The sequence below is a fragment of the Chrysemys picta genome, chromosome 8 (assembly GCF_011386835.1).
Source record: "Chrysemys picta bellii isolate R12L10 chromosome 8, ASM1138683v2, whole genome shotgun sequence".
NCBI lineage: Eukaryota > Metazoa > Chordata > Testudines > Emydidae > Chrysemys > Chrysemys picta.
In genome coordinates, this window is record NC_088798.1 from 86,817,268 (window position 1) to 86,835,046 (window position 17,779).

General features: G+C 41.0%; 1 protein-coding gene across 3 annotated transcripts in view; it reads left to right on the forward strand.

The window, feature by feature from the left end:
* The window catches only part of GABRB2 (gamma-aminobutyric acid type A receptor subunit beta2), a 271,600-nt gene that overhangs the window by 178,282 nt on the left and 75,539 nt on the right, over positions 1-17,779 (forward strand). For all 3 annotated transcript variants that reach the window (XM_005297989.5, XM_005297987.5, XM_005297991.5), the window contains one exon: positions 1,107-1,189. In XM_005297989.5, the coding sequence (XP_005298046.1) occupies positions 1,107-1,189 (83 nt within the window). The remainder of the gene's footprint in view (positions 1-1,106; positions 1,190-17,779) is intronic.

A 17,779-nucleotide genomic window follows, 5' to 3' on the forward strand; every position in this document is an offset into this window, starting at 1 on the left:
ACAAATACGTTCTAAATACTTTGTGAAAACAGTCCTGAAAATATTTGTTGTGCTGCTGGTGAGGATGCACCACTAAAATAAGCCTTCATTTGCACAGTGTTATTGAGTGTAAGAGAGGATGGAGAATTGAGTTTTATATGCAATTGTGCAGAATAAATATTATTTGTTAATTGTCTTTTATGCAAAGCCTGTTTTACGCACACTAATTTGGCACTATTCAGTGGCACTAAGGAAATTCATAGGATCACCCAGTTGGTGAGCAAAGAGAATCTGTGGGATGTCTGTCTGACTCATGATCCAGCTGGTTACTCTCATCAGGAAAATGAGAAATCAAAGCTGGGAATGAAACCATGGTGCCTCTCAAGGCAGCGAACAGCACTCCACTTGAGAAGAGGCAAGGTTCAGTGGCTAGGGCACTAGCCTAGGACTTGGGAGACCTGCATTCAGTTCACTGCTCTGCCACAGACTTCCTGTGTGACCTTAGGCAGGATTAGGTACAAGTGAATATACTGGAACAAAAGGTGTGTTCCTAACTTTGGTTAAAATGGCAGTGAAGACACAGCATCTTGGATTAGCAGCTCAAGTAACAGCCTATAGGAGAGAATGGGGTTGAATTTGAGCTGATAACCTGAGTTAAAAGTTGTCACCATGTCTTCACTACTATTTTAACCCAGGTTAGACCACATGAGGTTGCTAACTTGAGTTAAGAATATACCTTTTTGCAGTGTAGACATACCCTTAGTCTTTCTCTGCCTGAGTTCCCCATCTGTAAAATGGGGATAATAATACTTACTTCACAGGGATGTTGTCAGTATAACTAGATTGAAGATTGTGAGGCTCTGAGATACTATGGTGATGGAGAACATATAAATATAATAAACTGTCCACTTGTCCACCAAATTGGCATATAAGTTTGCTTCCATAAACTGGATTAGTAGTACCATCCCCTTACGAATAGCCAGCACATGCAATATCTTAGTAATAAGCCAAGAGGCAAAATTGCTTATCATGCAGAATCCATTCTCTGTTGTTTCAACTCCGTTTAATCAAACAGAGATATGAATCGCACATAATAACAATTGCCCTCATATATGATTCTCTTCTAGAATTACAACAACAGCTGCTTGTATGATGGATCTACGAAGATACCCACTGGATGAACAAAACTGCACACTGGAGATTGAGAGCTGTAAGTACTTTTGTAGATCCTGCTTACTGTATGGTCAAACTGTTTCAGACGTTTTATTTATTTATTTGTTTGTTTATTTGTTTGTTTGTTTTTTTATTTGGGTACATGTTACTAACCTAGTTGCCTTTCTGTCAGATGATATTTAGACCCTTGTAAACATGCACACCACATTTAGCTTTCCAGATGGATTAGTAATTTGTGGCACAAGGATTAGAGGAATTTATTTTGTGTTTTGATGGACAATTTTCAGCTTTAAAAGTCTCACTCAAATGGCTTGTTGTAGTTCATGTGATGAGCAAGAGGATTACTATCATTTCTTTATCCTTCTCTGCTGCTGAACTGTGTTGTTGGTTGTTTTCATTTTTAAACAAGGGCTTAGATTTTTCTTTATAGTCGATGTTTTTTTATCACCGACACCGTAGTTAGACTTTCGGTGCATGTGTAATACAGTCTATTATATGTGTTGATTGAATAACTAGTCTCTCTGTTAAAGGTCAGGCTTTCCATACAACTAAGACATGTGCTGTGAAATAAAATTTAAAATCTGTTTACATTGAAAGCTCTTTGGAGAATTTTAATATATCAGAGAACAAAATAATGTATGGTCATATGATAAATACAATATTGCAGGCAACAAGTTATTTGACATAGCAATTAAGATTGTGTCAGCACTTCCATGGTGAGCTCTGTTTTTTAGTAGAACAGTAGATCACTCAACTGTGGTACATCATAAAGCTGAAATGTGACATATTTCACTTTCTCTGAGTGATTGAGTGAAATCTCTGAGGAATTTATTGAGTGATTTGCAAGCATACAAAAATAATTTGAATGTTTTAATATATGAAATTTGCAGCATTCGTTAAAACATTTATACTCTTTATACTTTAAAACAACTTTGATTATATAGCTATATATGGTATATGTGTACGTTAGTTGCCTAGATTTACACATATATTTAATTCCCATACTGTTTCCCCTATTCAGGAAAGCACTTGAACACATGCTTAAAGTTAAGCATGTTCTGAAGTCCCATTCATTTCAATTTTATTTAAACATATTCTTCTATGCTTTCCTGAACAGGGATACTTTCCTGAATTAGACCCTCTGAGTATTCTCATTGAAATCATTCACAGTGCATAAAGCTAAGCATTATTGATGTTATAGTGGTTATTGCTTTTTTTTAAATGTCCTTATTTTATACTGGAATATTTGAGTTGCAAATATTGTGACTGACTTTGCTTTTGGAAATATATATATGGTAAAATCCTCCTTCTCTTGAAGTCAGTAGCAGGACTCCCATTGATTTCAATGGGCCAGGATTTCACTGTTAATTTGCAGTGTTTAAGCATCACTGAACAAACTATGCTAGTACATTACTTAATAGGAGAGAAATACAGCAAATCAATTTATCTACTGGCATAACAGCAATGATTCTGTGGATTTAAGTCTGCGGAGAATAATGCTTTAGTGAAAGGAATCTCCCCCGCCTCCCCACACACACCTCCTGAATATTGTTCTCTGCTTCAGAAAATGTTCCAGCACAATCCATTAGAAATATTGCCAGCTCTGAACTTTTATATGGTATCAGCAGGATGGCATGCCTTTCATTTCATTTAGTTTGCACCAACTGCCTGTGTGTAAGAGGAGCAGTAACTGTGCTCTGGTTAAGGTCGAGATTCGTTTATGAGCAAAGTGGAAAAGAACAAATCTGACAGAAAAAAAAATATTGAAGCAGAGATGTATGAACAATGGAGAGTAAAAATCAAACATGGAATAACCTAAAAAATGCATTTCTGTGTGTGTCCTTGTTGGAGAGGCAGTAAAATTTGTGGTTTAAACAGAGATTTGAAGACCAAGTGCTCAAGAGTTCCAGTCTCAGCTTTGTCATTATCATATGGTTCAACTTTCAGCAAGGCACTCGCCCTGTCTGCGGCTCGGTGTTCCAAAATGTAAAATTGAGATGATAAAGCGGGACTGTATTTAACCTGCCTTTCAAGATATTATGATGTTGAGAGCCATATAAGAAAACAGACAGACAGATGTTAATACTTTAATATGGTGTTCTGAAGCCCTATCTCAATCCTCCATATTGAAATTATTAATGGATCTGCATGTCCAGGTAGAAATGCAAATCTATCCAACCGTTACAACTGCTTGAGTCAAATTTTCCAGATTGAAATTTGCTGCAGATCTAAAAAAAATGTATTGTCCTGGGCCAAAGGATGAGTTTGATTTAATTTCCTGCAAACATGGATTAAGAAATTACTGTGATGGAGAGTTTTACTATTAGGTAAAATATGAGGCTAGATGGTATCATCAATCAAGAGAAGCAGAAGACAGCATTTTTACAGTATCAGTTCAAAGAATAGGATTAATGCCCTGCGTTATCTGTATACTGTGAGCAGAAAAAGCAATTAATTAAAATAGGGCCATAGTTTTTGACTGAAATATGAGATATATGCTACTGCCTTATACATCTGTGGACATACCGGTACATTGTTTTTCTGTGATCATGGCTTGTACAGTTCATAGATAAAAAACTGAAATGTCTTGAAAATCTGCTTTCTATTTCTGTGATGCTTTTGTACTACTACTATCCGGTAGCTCTTTCCTGGGTGGGTAAGATCAGAGCTTCCCTATCTTCTATCTTCTTTCATCTCTCTTTCCTCATCTCTCTTTCTGCTGGCAGCCAATGAACAGATCATTGCTGAGTAGTAAAAATGAGACATTAGAGTAAAGTCAGCTGGTCATCACCTTCTCAGTGGGATAATGGCAACAGAGATAGCTTCCTTTTCAATGAAGTGTTGATATCAGAAGGTGGATCACTCTTCTCTTCAGCCTTCTACCTCTTCTAGTGCTGTATGAACAGCTAAGCTCCTTGTGGCATCCTAGATTAGTTGATCCTCCCACCTTCCATTCATTTGTGTGTTGAAGTTCTAGTGATTGAAAAGAACCAAATGTGTAACCAAATGAGTCACAAGTCTAGAAGGAGCTTGGAGGCAAACAGATGTTTTAGGAAGTACATGGAACATTGGTTCACCTAATTTAAATACACCTCTACCCCGATATAACATGACCCGATATAACACGAATTCGGATATAATGCAGTAAAGCAGCGCTCCAGGGGGGCGGGGCTGCGCGATCTGGCAGATCAAAGCAAGTTCTATATAACACAGTTTCACCTATAACGTGGTAGGATTTTTTGGCTCCCGAGGACAGTGTTATATCGGGGTAGAGGTGTACATAAATAAATAAATAGAATATCTTCTTGCACATCTGCTGGACTCCGGATTTCAAGTGATGCCGTCCACACACAAATCTATTCTGAAACAGTGGAGCCTTTCACTATAAAATCATTCAGATTGATCATGGATTTGATCATGGATTTTTCTGAATATATTCAAATGCAGTTACTCTAGTTTCATGTGGTGCGTTTGGACTATTATCCATTTCAATTACACAATGACACTTACAGGCTTTAAAGTTCATTTCAATTCTTGAATCATCTCATTACAAAATAATGTGTTCAGTACAGCAGTGTTAACATTCTGGCAATCACATCATGCAGGTAACCATTATCTGTACTGAAATATCATAGTGAATCTGTCTACCTTATTACAGTACTGTATCTCTGTCCATGTCTGTGTTCTTATCCAACAAAAAGCAAGAACTGGTAATTGCTCCATAAGTGCATATAAGAGACCACCTTTTGAAAATGTCTCCTGTAAGGTTTTAAATATTTAGCCCAGTTGCTGCTGAAGTATCAAACAAACAGAAGGAAAATTTCTGTACAATCTGTCTTTATAGGCTTATGATGAGGATATCACATATGCTACAAAATTTTGAGCAAATGGCTGCTCAGAAATACAAACTGATAAAAATAGATATTTTTCCATATATAATTTAAAGCTTAAATATGTTTCTAATCATTTAAAAGTACAGATTGCATAGAAAAAGAAAAATGCTTTCAAATATTGTTTGCTTTTTGCATTTTCTTGCCCTTTTTTCTCTTGGCTGTAAGGATATTCTCCAAAGTGAGCAGTGTAGGGGTACATTTTTAATGTGCACTGAGGGAATTTCTCTCTGTAACTCCCATTGACAGGAAGTGTTGTCAAGTGTCGATGCAAGAGATTAAAAGTTAAGATCTTGGATTCTTTTCCACTGACTTACGGCATGAGCGTAGGTAGTTCACTTAACCTTTCTGTACTATAGGTTGCTCACTTGTATTGTAAATATTTCTACTTCAGAAAGATGTTTTATGGCACAATCCTCGGACATCTCTTATGAAGGTGCATTAAGGAATAGCAGAAAATACAGGTAGCTTTTCACTCTCACCGCCCCTTAGTGTACCCAATTAAGAGCAGGAAAAAATACTGACCTAAATTCTCTTTTGAGTGCTGGGCAAAAAGCCTGGCTGATGTGCTCAGCATACTCTGTGGTCCCAAGGAAGTTTAGTCAGCTGTGCTAAGGTCATGCCAGAACCCCACATACACCTAAATACATACTGCCAGTGCCATTGGCAGCATGTGAAGAGGGGAAGCCCATACTGCTCCTATTTGGAGCAGCAGTAAAAATAGCTACAGAATGCATTTGTCCAGACCTTACTGAAACAACCTGTCTGTCTGGAGTCAGGATTAGAGCTATGAAAATATTGGATTTTTCAGGTCAGTTCTGAAAAATCAGAAAACAAATTGTTTTGGATCAAATCAAAAATGAAAAATTTCAAAATTATTGGCACATTGAAAAGTTAAAAAAAAAATCCTTCATTTTAAGTAGAATGAACCCATTTGAAATGGTTTTTTTTATTTTATTTTTTTAAAATTAGAGTAACGTTTGAAACAAATCACTCAAAATGTTGCATTTTGAAAATATTGAAATGTTTCAGTTATTTTGCAATTTTGTTCAGGGTTTTTCTGACCAAAACAATTTAGGAAAATTGGCACAAATTCATTAAATGTTTTGGTATCAACAAATCTGGAGTTTTTGCCAAATAAAGTTTTAAGTCAAAAAATATTACTTAGCTCTAGTATGGAATATTTAGAAACTGCCTGCTCTGCATTAAACCAGTGTTCTTACCACTATTCCCAACATATTTCATGCTACCAAGATGTGAGTTTTCCCCTGAATATTTGAAGAGTGAATATTTGAGATCTTGAAAGGAGATTGCCAAAGCCACAGAGGAAAACATGGTTTCTGCCCTGAGGAACTCTGTGAAATGGTTCGCTGATACAAGGGTGGAATGCATTGCATTTACTTTTAAAATGGTACCTTTCTTCCAAAACAAACCAAAGTTCTGTACAAATTGTATGTACGTGGGTGCAGTGCAGCCATTTCTTCAGGGAAAGTGAGACAGCCAAAAGGACATCTTATGCACAGAGCAGCACAACAGAAGGAAAAGGGAGTATTTTGGTGAAAAACTGAAAGACAAACACCTGTTCTTGAAACATGCCATACAGTGTTTAGTGGTTATGCAAAACAGAGAGAACCTTGATTGTAAAGTTTTTGTTTGTTTTCTGAAAACCCAAACACAGTAAACTATGTGGACTTCAGTTTATCTTCTCTGGAAGGATGAAAAGCTGAATTGAATCCCCCAGTTTGAACATGTGGTTCCTAGCGTTCTGAGTCTTTGTGGGCTGATATTTAGACAGCTCTGTGCTCTGTCTAAGCTGAGGAGTTACCTGAAGAGCACTGGCTGTAATAACGTATCACAGTTAAAGTGGATTTTCTCTCATAAAAGGCCTAACATTCATATCAAACGCCTTGTGAACTGGTCATCTCTTTGAGCTATGTAGGTGAGTTATCAGATGTGGGATATTGACGTGCTGACAAGTGTCTGAGATGTGCATGGCATCTGATATGAAATGGTTGCTTCTTTATGACCCTCTACAGAATGTAAATACTTTTTTTCTAAAATGTAGAGAAAATCTGGGTTGTAATTCAAACCCTTTAAACCCCTTCCTCAGTCAGTGTGTGATGCAGCCAGCATTTCTGGGGTGAGCTAAATTTATCAGCAGTGTATTGCTCTTCCATGGTCTCCTATATCAATTTGGGCCCAAAAAGCAATTGCTGAGTCAATGTAAACAGAAGTCTGCTTACCTACGATTTTCACTTTGTGCCTGGTGCTTCTGAGACAGCCAAAGCTGGTCATTAATAAATGTGAAATCTCAGTTAAGTCCACACGAATCGCTTCAAGGGGCATAAAAATATATCCAGTGGTGACACATACTATCTTCCCTTCTAGCAATGCAAGACAGGTTACATAATGCACCGTGGTTCATGGTAATAACAAGCCATTGTGTTCAAATGGCAACAACAGTAACTGGGAAAAACAACTTCCTAATCACTGAATTAAAGCATCATTGATGTCTTATTTTGCTTTAATGATGCTGTTATATTCATACTCTGTATAATACAGTATAGAGACATAAACAAACATAAAAAGTAATATTAAATTCATTATTTATCTGTATATATCTCTGATATATATAAACACACATGGAGATGTGATATCCATGTGATCAGTTTCAGATCATGTGTTCAATGAGTTTTTCACATGCTTTGGACAACCATTGTGCACCTCTGACCGCCTGTCCTACATACTCATCTCCTCTGAGACTTATTCTAACATTCCAAAGCAGCTTCAACCTGCCTAAGAATCGTTTCTTTCACTCCCCCCAGAATGGAATTTCCATCATTCAGCCCTAGGCCCATGACTGATTTTGATATACGTTTCACAAGCTTTCGAGTTGGTTACCTTGCAGTACTACAGGGCTATAAACAGGGAGCATCTTGTGAAAGGGAGCTTCCAGACTTTCCATTGAGCCATAGAAGCACTTAGTTCTAATCTTGGAAGATCTTAAAAAAAGAGTTTAAAAGTATGACACATAGGTAATTGTAGAAGTTTGTGTGGCTCCCTTTGAGTTCTTTACCTTGGCTTTGTGGTAACTAAGGCATATGACTTTCCAGAAAGAGGAATTTAAAAAATAATATCTTTTTAAAACTCTCTAGAATTTTCCTAAGGTAGTTTCCCCCCCCCCCCCCCGTAAAGTACAGTAACTCCTCGCTTAACATTGTAGTTATGTTCCTGAAAAATGCGACTTTAAGCAAAACGATCTTAAGCAAATCCAATTTTCCCATAAGAATTAATGTAAATGCCCGGGGTTCCAGGGAAATGTTTTTCACCAGACAAAAGATATAGATATAGATATATACACACACACAAAGAGTATAAATTTTAAACAAACAATTAAATAATGTACACAGCAATGATGATTGTGAAGCTTGGTTGAGGTGGTGAAGTCAGAGGGTGGGATATTTCCTAGGGAATGCCTTACTGCTAAATGATGGACTGGAACAGTTGAGCCCTCAAGGGTTAACCCATTGTTGTTAATGTAGCCTCACACTCTACAAGACAGCACAAATGGAGGGAGGGGAGACAGCACGGGAGACAGAGACACACACCTTGTGTGTGTGTGAGAGAAAGAAAGAGAGATGCGCATTGCCCCTTTAAGTACGCTGACCCCACTGTAAGTACACTGCCTTTTTAAGTAGATCAGCAAGTTGAGACCGCAGCTACTGCCAGCAAGCTGCCTCCGTCCTGAGTCCTTCTGTCGTGTCCCCCCCTTCCCCTGCTTACCTGAGATGGGGTAAGCGGGGGGGCAGGAACAGGGGGGAGGGGTACACAGAGGTTCCCTGTGTGGCAGCCGCCCAGCAGGTTATCAATTGCTGGCAGTTCAGCTGTCCCTCCCCCCCGCACAGCAAGCAGGAGGCTCCTGGGAGCAGCTCCAAGGCAGAGGGCAGGAGAAGCACATGGCAGTGGGGGGAGGGACAGCTGAACTGCCAGCAATTGATAGCCTGCTGGGCGGCTGCCACACAGGGAACCTAGGGGAGCGGAGCGCTGATGTGGGGAGAGGGAGCTGCCGGTCTACCCTGGTTCCAAGCCTCCACCAGCTAGCTGCAACAGCCTGCTCTTTCTGCAAGCAGTGAACAAAGCAGGCGGCTGCCAAACAACGTTATAGAACAACGTTATATGGGAGCATTGCGCAACTTTAAACAAGCATGTTCTCTAATTGATCAGCAACGTAACAACAAAACAATATTAACCGGGACAACTTTAAGTGAGGCGTTACTGTATGTGGCATATACAGAATACATACGAGTAAGGTATTGTGTGCAGCTTTTAGCAATGCTTGTTTGGATGACCTGAATAACTCACTTGTGCCATTTGTGATTAATGCAGTTGTCCCAGATTCCGTCAAGAAACTTTTTATACCACTCCAGACCAACATGTAACATCCATCATGCACATCTGCACTCACACGTGTGCGCTCGCACACACACATCTAACCGCTACAACATTTTTTTTGTGGTAGAATGAATTGTTCTCCTAGTCAGTGGGTTTAGGTGCACAGTCCACTCAGAGCTTTCAGGCTCCTGCCTTAAGTCCAGTAGATGTCTTCATTTCATGCTGAGCTGAGTAATCCATTAGGCACACCATGAGGAGCAAACTTGAATGATGCATTAAAATCTGTGCGTCAGAGGCAAGTGAGAAATTTAGTTATTTTGTTGGGAGCATGATTCATCTGAAACAAAGCATCCCATTCAGAGCAAGGACACTGTTTAATAAATTCATTCTGGTTGTGTTTTATTTGTTTTCCTATTGATGGGGGAATGATATGGGTTGAGTTAAACCCGAGGCTGTAATTTCATCAGAGTGAAAGAGGGGGTATAAAAGAAATAAAGGCTACTGCTGTCCTATACTGCTCAGAGGAAAAACGGGAGACAGAACAGTCCATCCTCCTTTCATGGTTGACCAGTATGTCCACGATCATGGCCCAGTGTAGATATCTCTCTCTCTCATTCACACTCACACACACTTTTCCATACATTTTATTATTATAAAACTGCCCATGTGTAACAGGGTACACTCACGGCTGGGATGTATCCTTGTGGCTGAGTTTGGGGATCATTTCTCGTCCAGTCTGATGTCCCCCTTCCTTAGTGGCCCTAGATTCTATAAATCTGAGGAGCGTATGCAGGCAATGTCCCCAGGGCCTGTCTGGGGACCCAAGCGGGCAGCCAGAGTCCTAGTCCCATCATCCATTATAGAGGTAGGAGAGTTAAGGGGACCTGCATGCTGTGCAAGACATGGTGGCATACCCCTCATCATGCTCAAGGCCCATGTCCATGCAGCCCATTGGGTTACAGTGACCTCACACTGGACCCTTTTTAACCCACCAGCTCCAATGGAACCAGACCTCTAGGATGCTGGATGGAAGGTGAAAAGATTTGCCAATTTTGCCATATGGGAAAATTTACCTTTCAGACCTCAAATAAAATTTGGTGATAAGCATTAACCCTGGCACCCTAAGAAAAAAGCAAAATGACTACAGGTTAGCAGTGGGCAGAAACAACCCTTCCTTCCTCCCCTGCTTCTCCTTCGATGAGCCCATCAGTCTCCTTAGATTCCAGTCATCCTGTGGAAGCAGGAGCAGGGGGGACAAGCTCAGAGGCCAGGGAAGGGAGAAGAGTGGGAGCCCAAGTTACTCTGTCCCCTCTTCTCCCATACAAGTAGGGAGGCGGTGGGTGGCATCCATGTGCCCATTGATCCCATGCCCACCTATTACGTACCATGGGTTAACAGAGGAACATTTTAGTTTAATATTGTAAAGTGTTCATATTTGGGGATATAGTGTTTTTTAAATGTCTGAGTATGGTCACAGAGGGGGAGAAAAAGATTAGGGAAACTAAGAACTACAGATGATCATGTACATGCTTTCTGATGGGTGTTCTCATGGAATGTACCCTTTCTTTAACTGAGTGGAAGAAATTTTGTATCAAAAGCTGAGGGTAGTTTTGTTTCTTCCGGAGTTTGTTTCTTTCCATACCCACAAGATTACATGCAGTCACATCTCATTCAAAGGTTTAGTGCAACATTTCTTCTCTTTATAACTTCTTCAGACCCTAGAGTCTAAAGGGAAAAGTTTTTTTTGTTTTTTTTTATGACTGTTCTGTTGAGGAGAGAAGATAATATTTTTCCTCTAGAAAACCGGGATTGAAATAAATCTTTGTGCTCAAATTATAATAGATCCCCTGGTTATCTTTCTGTGAAGTTACTAAATGATCTTTTGAAGGTAAGTCAGAAAGAGTGAGAGCAGGAGAGAGGAGAGACTTTTAAAGATTCTTCTGGACAGTGGAATATCCCAAGATCAGACCCTTTTTGTTTATGTCCTTTTCTTGGTTGGCAATAAAATGGGTTTAGGAAGCTAATAATAATAATAATAAAATATTAGAAATATAGGGCTGGATGGGTCTTCAAGAATTTATCAAGTCAAGCCCCCTGTACTGAGGCAGGACCAAGTAAGCCTAGAACATCTCTGACCTCTTTTTAAAAACTCCCAGCAATGGAGATTCCACAGAGCAGGGCTTTGGCTTCCTCAGCCATGAGATGCTGTTCCAGGAAGAAGGTCTGTTGGGAAAAGAAGGGGTTCACCTGACCAAGCAGGGGAACAGCATCTCATGGTCGAAGAAGCGGAAGCCCTCACGTCAACACCATCTGCGCAGTCATGGATTCATCTCCAGGATGTGCATCCCTCTCCGGGCCCTTACCCTCAACTGGGAAGATGGATGAGAACATCACCTGCACCCCATACTCCTTCACCCTCGCTTCCAGAGCCCTGAAGTCACCACTGATCTGCTCAGGGTCATACCTGAAAGTGTCGTTAGTGCCCACATGGATGAGCAGCATGCGGTAGAGGTCAGAAAGTGGATGAGCCTCGGCCTCTTTCCATAACATCTTGAATGTGGGCTCCAGGCAGGCAGCTCACCTCCCAGGTCATCGTGTCAGGTCGTCAGATGGAGGCTTCTGTCTCCCTCAGGTAGGAGGCCCCAACCACCAGCACCCTATACCTTCTCCTTTTGGGGGCAGTGGCCATGAGCTTCCTAGTTTTGGGGGCAGGTCACTGCTCCTCCACAGCCATTGTTCTCACTTCCTGTGGCCAATACATACTGGTTCTTCACCTCTATGAACATGGGACCTGGGTGAGGGGTGGAGTACTGTCCACTGCCTGAAGTGGACAGCTGTCAGTCTCCACCCTGTAGAGCAGCTGGTTCTCCTCCCTCCTGTTGTGCTGCTGTTGTTTTCTGTGGTGGGCTAGCATCCTCCGTCCCCAATGTTTCCACATGCATCCTGTTGATTAATTCCTCTCCTTTAATATCTGTTTTATTTGAGAGGTCAGTTATACCTTTTACTAAGTGGAATAACATACTCAAGGGAGTATGGTTGTTCTTCTTCGAGTGATTGCTCCTGTGTATTCCACAGTAGGTGTGCGTGCTCGCCACGTGCAGCGGTGCCGGACGTTTTTCCCTTAGCAGCATCCATAGTGGGGGAGCACCGCTGCAACCCCTGGAGTGGTGCCGACATATCGCGCCATAAAGGGGGTTGCGTGCTCCCCCCCCGACCCTCAGTTCCTTCTTGCTGCCAGTGAAGGTAGACGGAACTTTGTGCTCCAGCCTTGGCTGCAGCGTTTATAGCCTTAGTAAAAAGCAACAGAGAGTCCTGTGGCACCTTTAAGACTAACAGATGTATTGGAGCATAAGCTTTCGTGCGTGAATGTTTGCATCCGACGAAGTGGGCATTCACCCACGAACGCTTATGCTCCAATACATCTGTTAGTCTTAAAGGTGCCACAGGACTCTCTGTTGCTTTTTACAAATCCAGACTAACACGGCTACCCCTCTGATACTTATAGCCTTAGTGGTGTCCGGTCTCACTGAACTTTTTTGCTGAAAGACCCCTGGTCCCACCGTGAGACTTGAACTGTCGCGCCTCATGGGGCCACCCTTTGAGCCCCTGGCCACGTGCTTCTGGTCCCACTTATCGGAGGAAGTGGCGTTTTTGGTGGCTATCACCTAAGCCCGCAGGGCGTCGGAGCTTAGGGCACTGACCTCTGAACCCCCGAACACTGTTGTCCATAAGGGGAAGATCCAGCTTCGCCCACACCCGGCCTTCCTTCCGAAGGTAGTCTCGGCGTTTCATATGGACCAGGACATTTTTCTGCCAGTCCTGTGTCCTAAGCCCCATTCCTCCAATGAGGAACGACGCCTGCACATGCTAGATGTGCGTAGGGTGCTGGCCTTTTACTTAGACCGAACGAGGCCATTCCGGAAATCCCCTCAGCTTTTCATTGCTACGGCCGAGCGCATGAGAGGGCAACCGGTTTCCACCCAGCGGATCTCCCACTGGATCACCTCGTGCATACGCACGTGTTGTGACCTGGCTGGGGTTCCCCCACCTCCTATTGTCAAGGCGCACTCGACGAGAGCTCAGGCCTCGTCGACTGCCTATGTGGCTCATGTCCCTATTCAGGACATCTGCAGGTCTGCTACGTGGTCCTCTGTCCACACTTTTTCATCACACTATGCGATCGTCTCCCAAGCAAGGGATGACGCTGGGTTTGGTAGGGCGGTGCTCTGCCCGGGTAACCCTTAACACTTATCGTTTAGAACTCCTACCCACCTCCGTTAGGTATAGCTTGGAGTCACCTACTGTGGAATACACAGGAGCAATCACTCGAAGAAGAAAGGACAGTTACCTGTTCCGTAACTGGCGTTCTTCGAGATGTGTTGCTCCTGTCTATTCCACATCCCATCCTCCTTCCCCTCTGTCGGAGTTGGCTGGCAAGAAGGAACTGAGGGTGGGGGGAGCATGTATCCCCCTTTATGGCGTGATATGTTGGCGCCACTCCAGGGGTCGCAGCGTTGCTCCCCCACTGCGGATGCTGCTAAGGGAAAAAACTTCCGGTGCACGTGGCAAGCACGCACACCTACTGTGGAATAGACAGGAACAACACATCTCAAAGAACACCAGTTACGGAACAGGTAACTGTCCTTTACAAAATAGTTACACTTCTGAGATAATGAGGATAGGTACTTGACCTCAAGTCTCATGCTTGACAGTGCATATATGACACTGAGACATGTTTCATCTCATGATAAACACATACCCATGACTTACCCTCACTTAGGATATCTCTCATACACTGTGCAAAATAATTGAAATACAATGTTTCAGATGTTTTCCTTGGTGTAAGATGCTAACTACTTGTCATTTTATTGTCATAAACTACTTTGCTCTGCAAAAATAAGCATACCTCTACATTTTAGAAAAAATAAATACGGTGCATTAATTCATCTACGCTGTGTGAAACATGGGAGACCAAAATGTACCCTTTTGTTTCACTTTCTAACCATTGCTTGAACACATCAGAGGGATCAAAGAATCTGGAGCTTATCTTATTAATATCGTAGGTGACTTCCAGTACTATTGATACCCTGAGATCAGCGGTTCTCAAACTGTGGGTCAGGACCTCAAAGTGGGTCGTAACCCCCTTTTAATGGGGTTGCTAGGGTGTTGTTAGACTTGCTAAGTCTTGGGGCTGAAGCCGATGCCCTAGCTGCACTGCCCAGGGCTGAAGCCAACACCCGAGGGCTTCAGCTCTGGACGGCGGGTTCAGATTATAGTCCCCCTGCTTGGGCTGTAGGACTTTGGCTTTGGCCCCCCCACCACACCCCACCCAGGGCAGCGGGGTTTGGACAGGCTCAGGCTTTCGCCGCCCCTCCTGGGGTTGTGTAGTAATTTTTGTTGTCAGAAGGGAGTCACGATGCAATGAAGTTTGAGAACCGCTCTCCACAGATGTTTATTCTCTGTTCTGAAAATAGTGTGAACAGTCTACATCATTAAAAGAAATAGAAAAGCATTTTGACAATTGTCATTGCTTTACTAAAGACTTCTTAGAGAGTTAGTACTGAACATTCATTACAAAATTGGCAGCAAAGAAAACAGTTTTTAGTACTAATATTTTCATAGTATTTCATGGAAACTATATCGACTCCCTAACCCTCTGAGAGGTTGTTTCCAGAAAAGGAAGAAATTTTCTGGAATGTGATTTCCTAGCCTCTTTTATGTTTGATCCTTCTAATTGTTCTTACAATTACCAAGAGCTGCTATATATCATTAAAACAGTTGAACAACATATCTGAGCTAAAACAAACTACTTCCTGGATAATCTGACTTCATACAAAAGTTAGTCTGGGGCTCAGGGGGGAAAAGTAGCAAACTTTGTAAAGTGGTGTTGCAGTTGCGCTATAGGTCACCAGCATGGTCCAGCTGTGTTGTGTGTGTCAGATGAGACTCAGGAGTCACTGTTAGTAGTCCAATATGTAATATTTCTGTAGGTATTTTACTATTTAAACAGAAAGTTACCTGGTCATTTTTAGCTTATAAATATGTCTTGTTTCCTTTTTAAGTTTTGCTAATTATCGATACGCATTTGAATACAGCCTTCAGGAAGCACAAGGTGGTGTTTGCATTGCCAACCTCCCATAAGGGTTCTGTTAGAGAAAATCAACTGATATAGCCCTTTTATCTTAATAATGTTTCTGCATGTAGATTATACATTAAAAGCATAATTGCAACTGTTTTGCCTACTGTAACACCACATTTTGTTAAACTGCCTGGAAATGTGTGATACAAATAACCTATCGTCTTTCTTTGGCAAAGCATGTAAATTATGATAGTTTTGTTTAACTTTGAAATTTATAGTATATGGAGAAGGAAAACTATACAAAATAGTAAATTTAAATGATAGTAAAAATATACAACTTTGCATGAATGAAGGGTAAGTTTTAAATATGTAATAGTTCTCTAGCTTGGATAAAACAGTATATTTTGAGTATACTTGGACTGTGATTTTTTTTGTTAGTGTTTAGAACAGAATTTTTTGATAATATGTAAGACGTTCTGAAATACACTCAGACCCTTAGAAACAAGTAATTTAAATGGCCATGAAGACCACACTACCATCTTGCTCCTTTAGGCTATTTCCTCTCTACCCCACCCCACCCCCTGCCCCCAAGAGAGGGTGCGGAAGACATATTGGTGGACTAAACCTTAAATTGCCATTGTCAGTTATGTATCTCTTCTGTGGATATGCAGAGGACTTTATTGTCTGAGGCCAATCAATATTTCACAAGGACTAGAAAAAAAGTGTTGGTATTTTCCCTCCAACTTATAACGTTAGAAATTTAAAGAAACACAGTTCTATATTAAAATTTGTGGCCAGAGCTCAGGATTTGTAGTCAGGACTGTAAGAGTTTAAATGTGTCTCTGGCTCTGCCAATGGTTGGGAATAGCCTGGATTCAGCAATTGATGATGGATAGCAGTTGATGCAGCTACAGCAGTCCTGACCACTAAGTGTAGACAATGAAAAGCCTAGGTAAACCTCGATTAGCTCAATCATTGCAATCAGTGTGAAGATTTTGAATAGCAGAGCAAGTATAAAATTAACCATTCTGATACTTCAGCATCCCTTTGAGATCAAGTCACTGAATGGCAGCTTTCTGATGATGAGCACACTGTGAACTGAAATCATTTTTATTCATTTTGGTCATGTTGTTTTGTACTGCTTCGTACTGGTAATTCAGCCTGTTTAAAGTCCGTCTGTATCAGAAAATATAGCTACTTTCTGTTGTTGGAAGTAGTCCTGTTTTCCTGTGCCTTACATCTATAGAATATAGAGTTGAAAGTTAGTATTGCCTTATTATAGCAGTAGTTCATTTAAAGTTATGCCTTTATCTAACTTTTAGCAATGCTAGGGGATGCAATTGTCATCTCCTATCAATCTAAAGCTACTGTAATAGATGTGTGAAAATGCAGTTGCAAGTTTGCTAGAGCATATTGGCATGCAAATTGTAATATAAATGCTTTAGATGGCCCAGTGGCCTTATGGATAAGGCATTGGCTTCCTGAACCAGAGATTGTGGGTTCATGTCCCAGCTGGGGTGAAAAACTACTTTCTTTGCGGGGAGGGCTAGCTCAGTGGTTTGAGCATTGGCCTGCTAAACCCAGAGTTGTGAGTTCAATCCACTTAGGGATCTGGGGCAAAAATCTGTCTGGGGATTGGTCATGCTTTGAGCAGTGGGTTGGACTAGATGACCTCCTTCCGATTCTATGAATTCTACCAGCTTTAGGAAAATTTAAAGCACATATGGTAGTCCATCATGCATATATAAATTTGACATGGGCAAAGCATTGATTCTAATTTGAAATGTTGATATTTGTTTATATATCAAAAGTTCATTATTTTAGTCCTATCAAAGTCTTGGATTATAAAATGTTGAACTGTTTCATAATTCATATTCATGTCTCATATTCAGCTTGTATCATAACAAGACTAAATACAAAGACTGATGCTTCTGTAACAATACACAACACAAGTAAACATGCCGGATTCCAAGATAATCTTTATAAAGAGGATGTGTAATTAGCTGGGAGAAATATTACACAGATTATATTTTCAAGCATGGTTTTTTTAGCTTTTTAAGTGCCTTTATTCACTAGTAGTGAATGCTATCCAAAAATTAAGAATCCCTATTTGCCATGAATTCATTGTGTTGGTGAAAACACAAAGGGCCTGATTCTCATTTATGATAAGGCTGCTTTATACCACTCTGGCAATATACAGTTACCTTAAAGTATATTTCCATATTCACTGCCCCTTGCCAATGTATCTTAGTCTGATCTGAAGAAC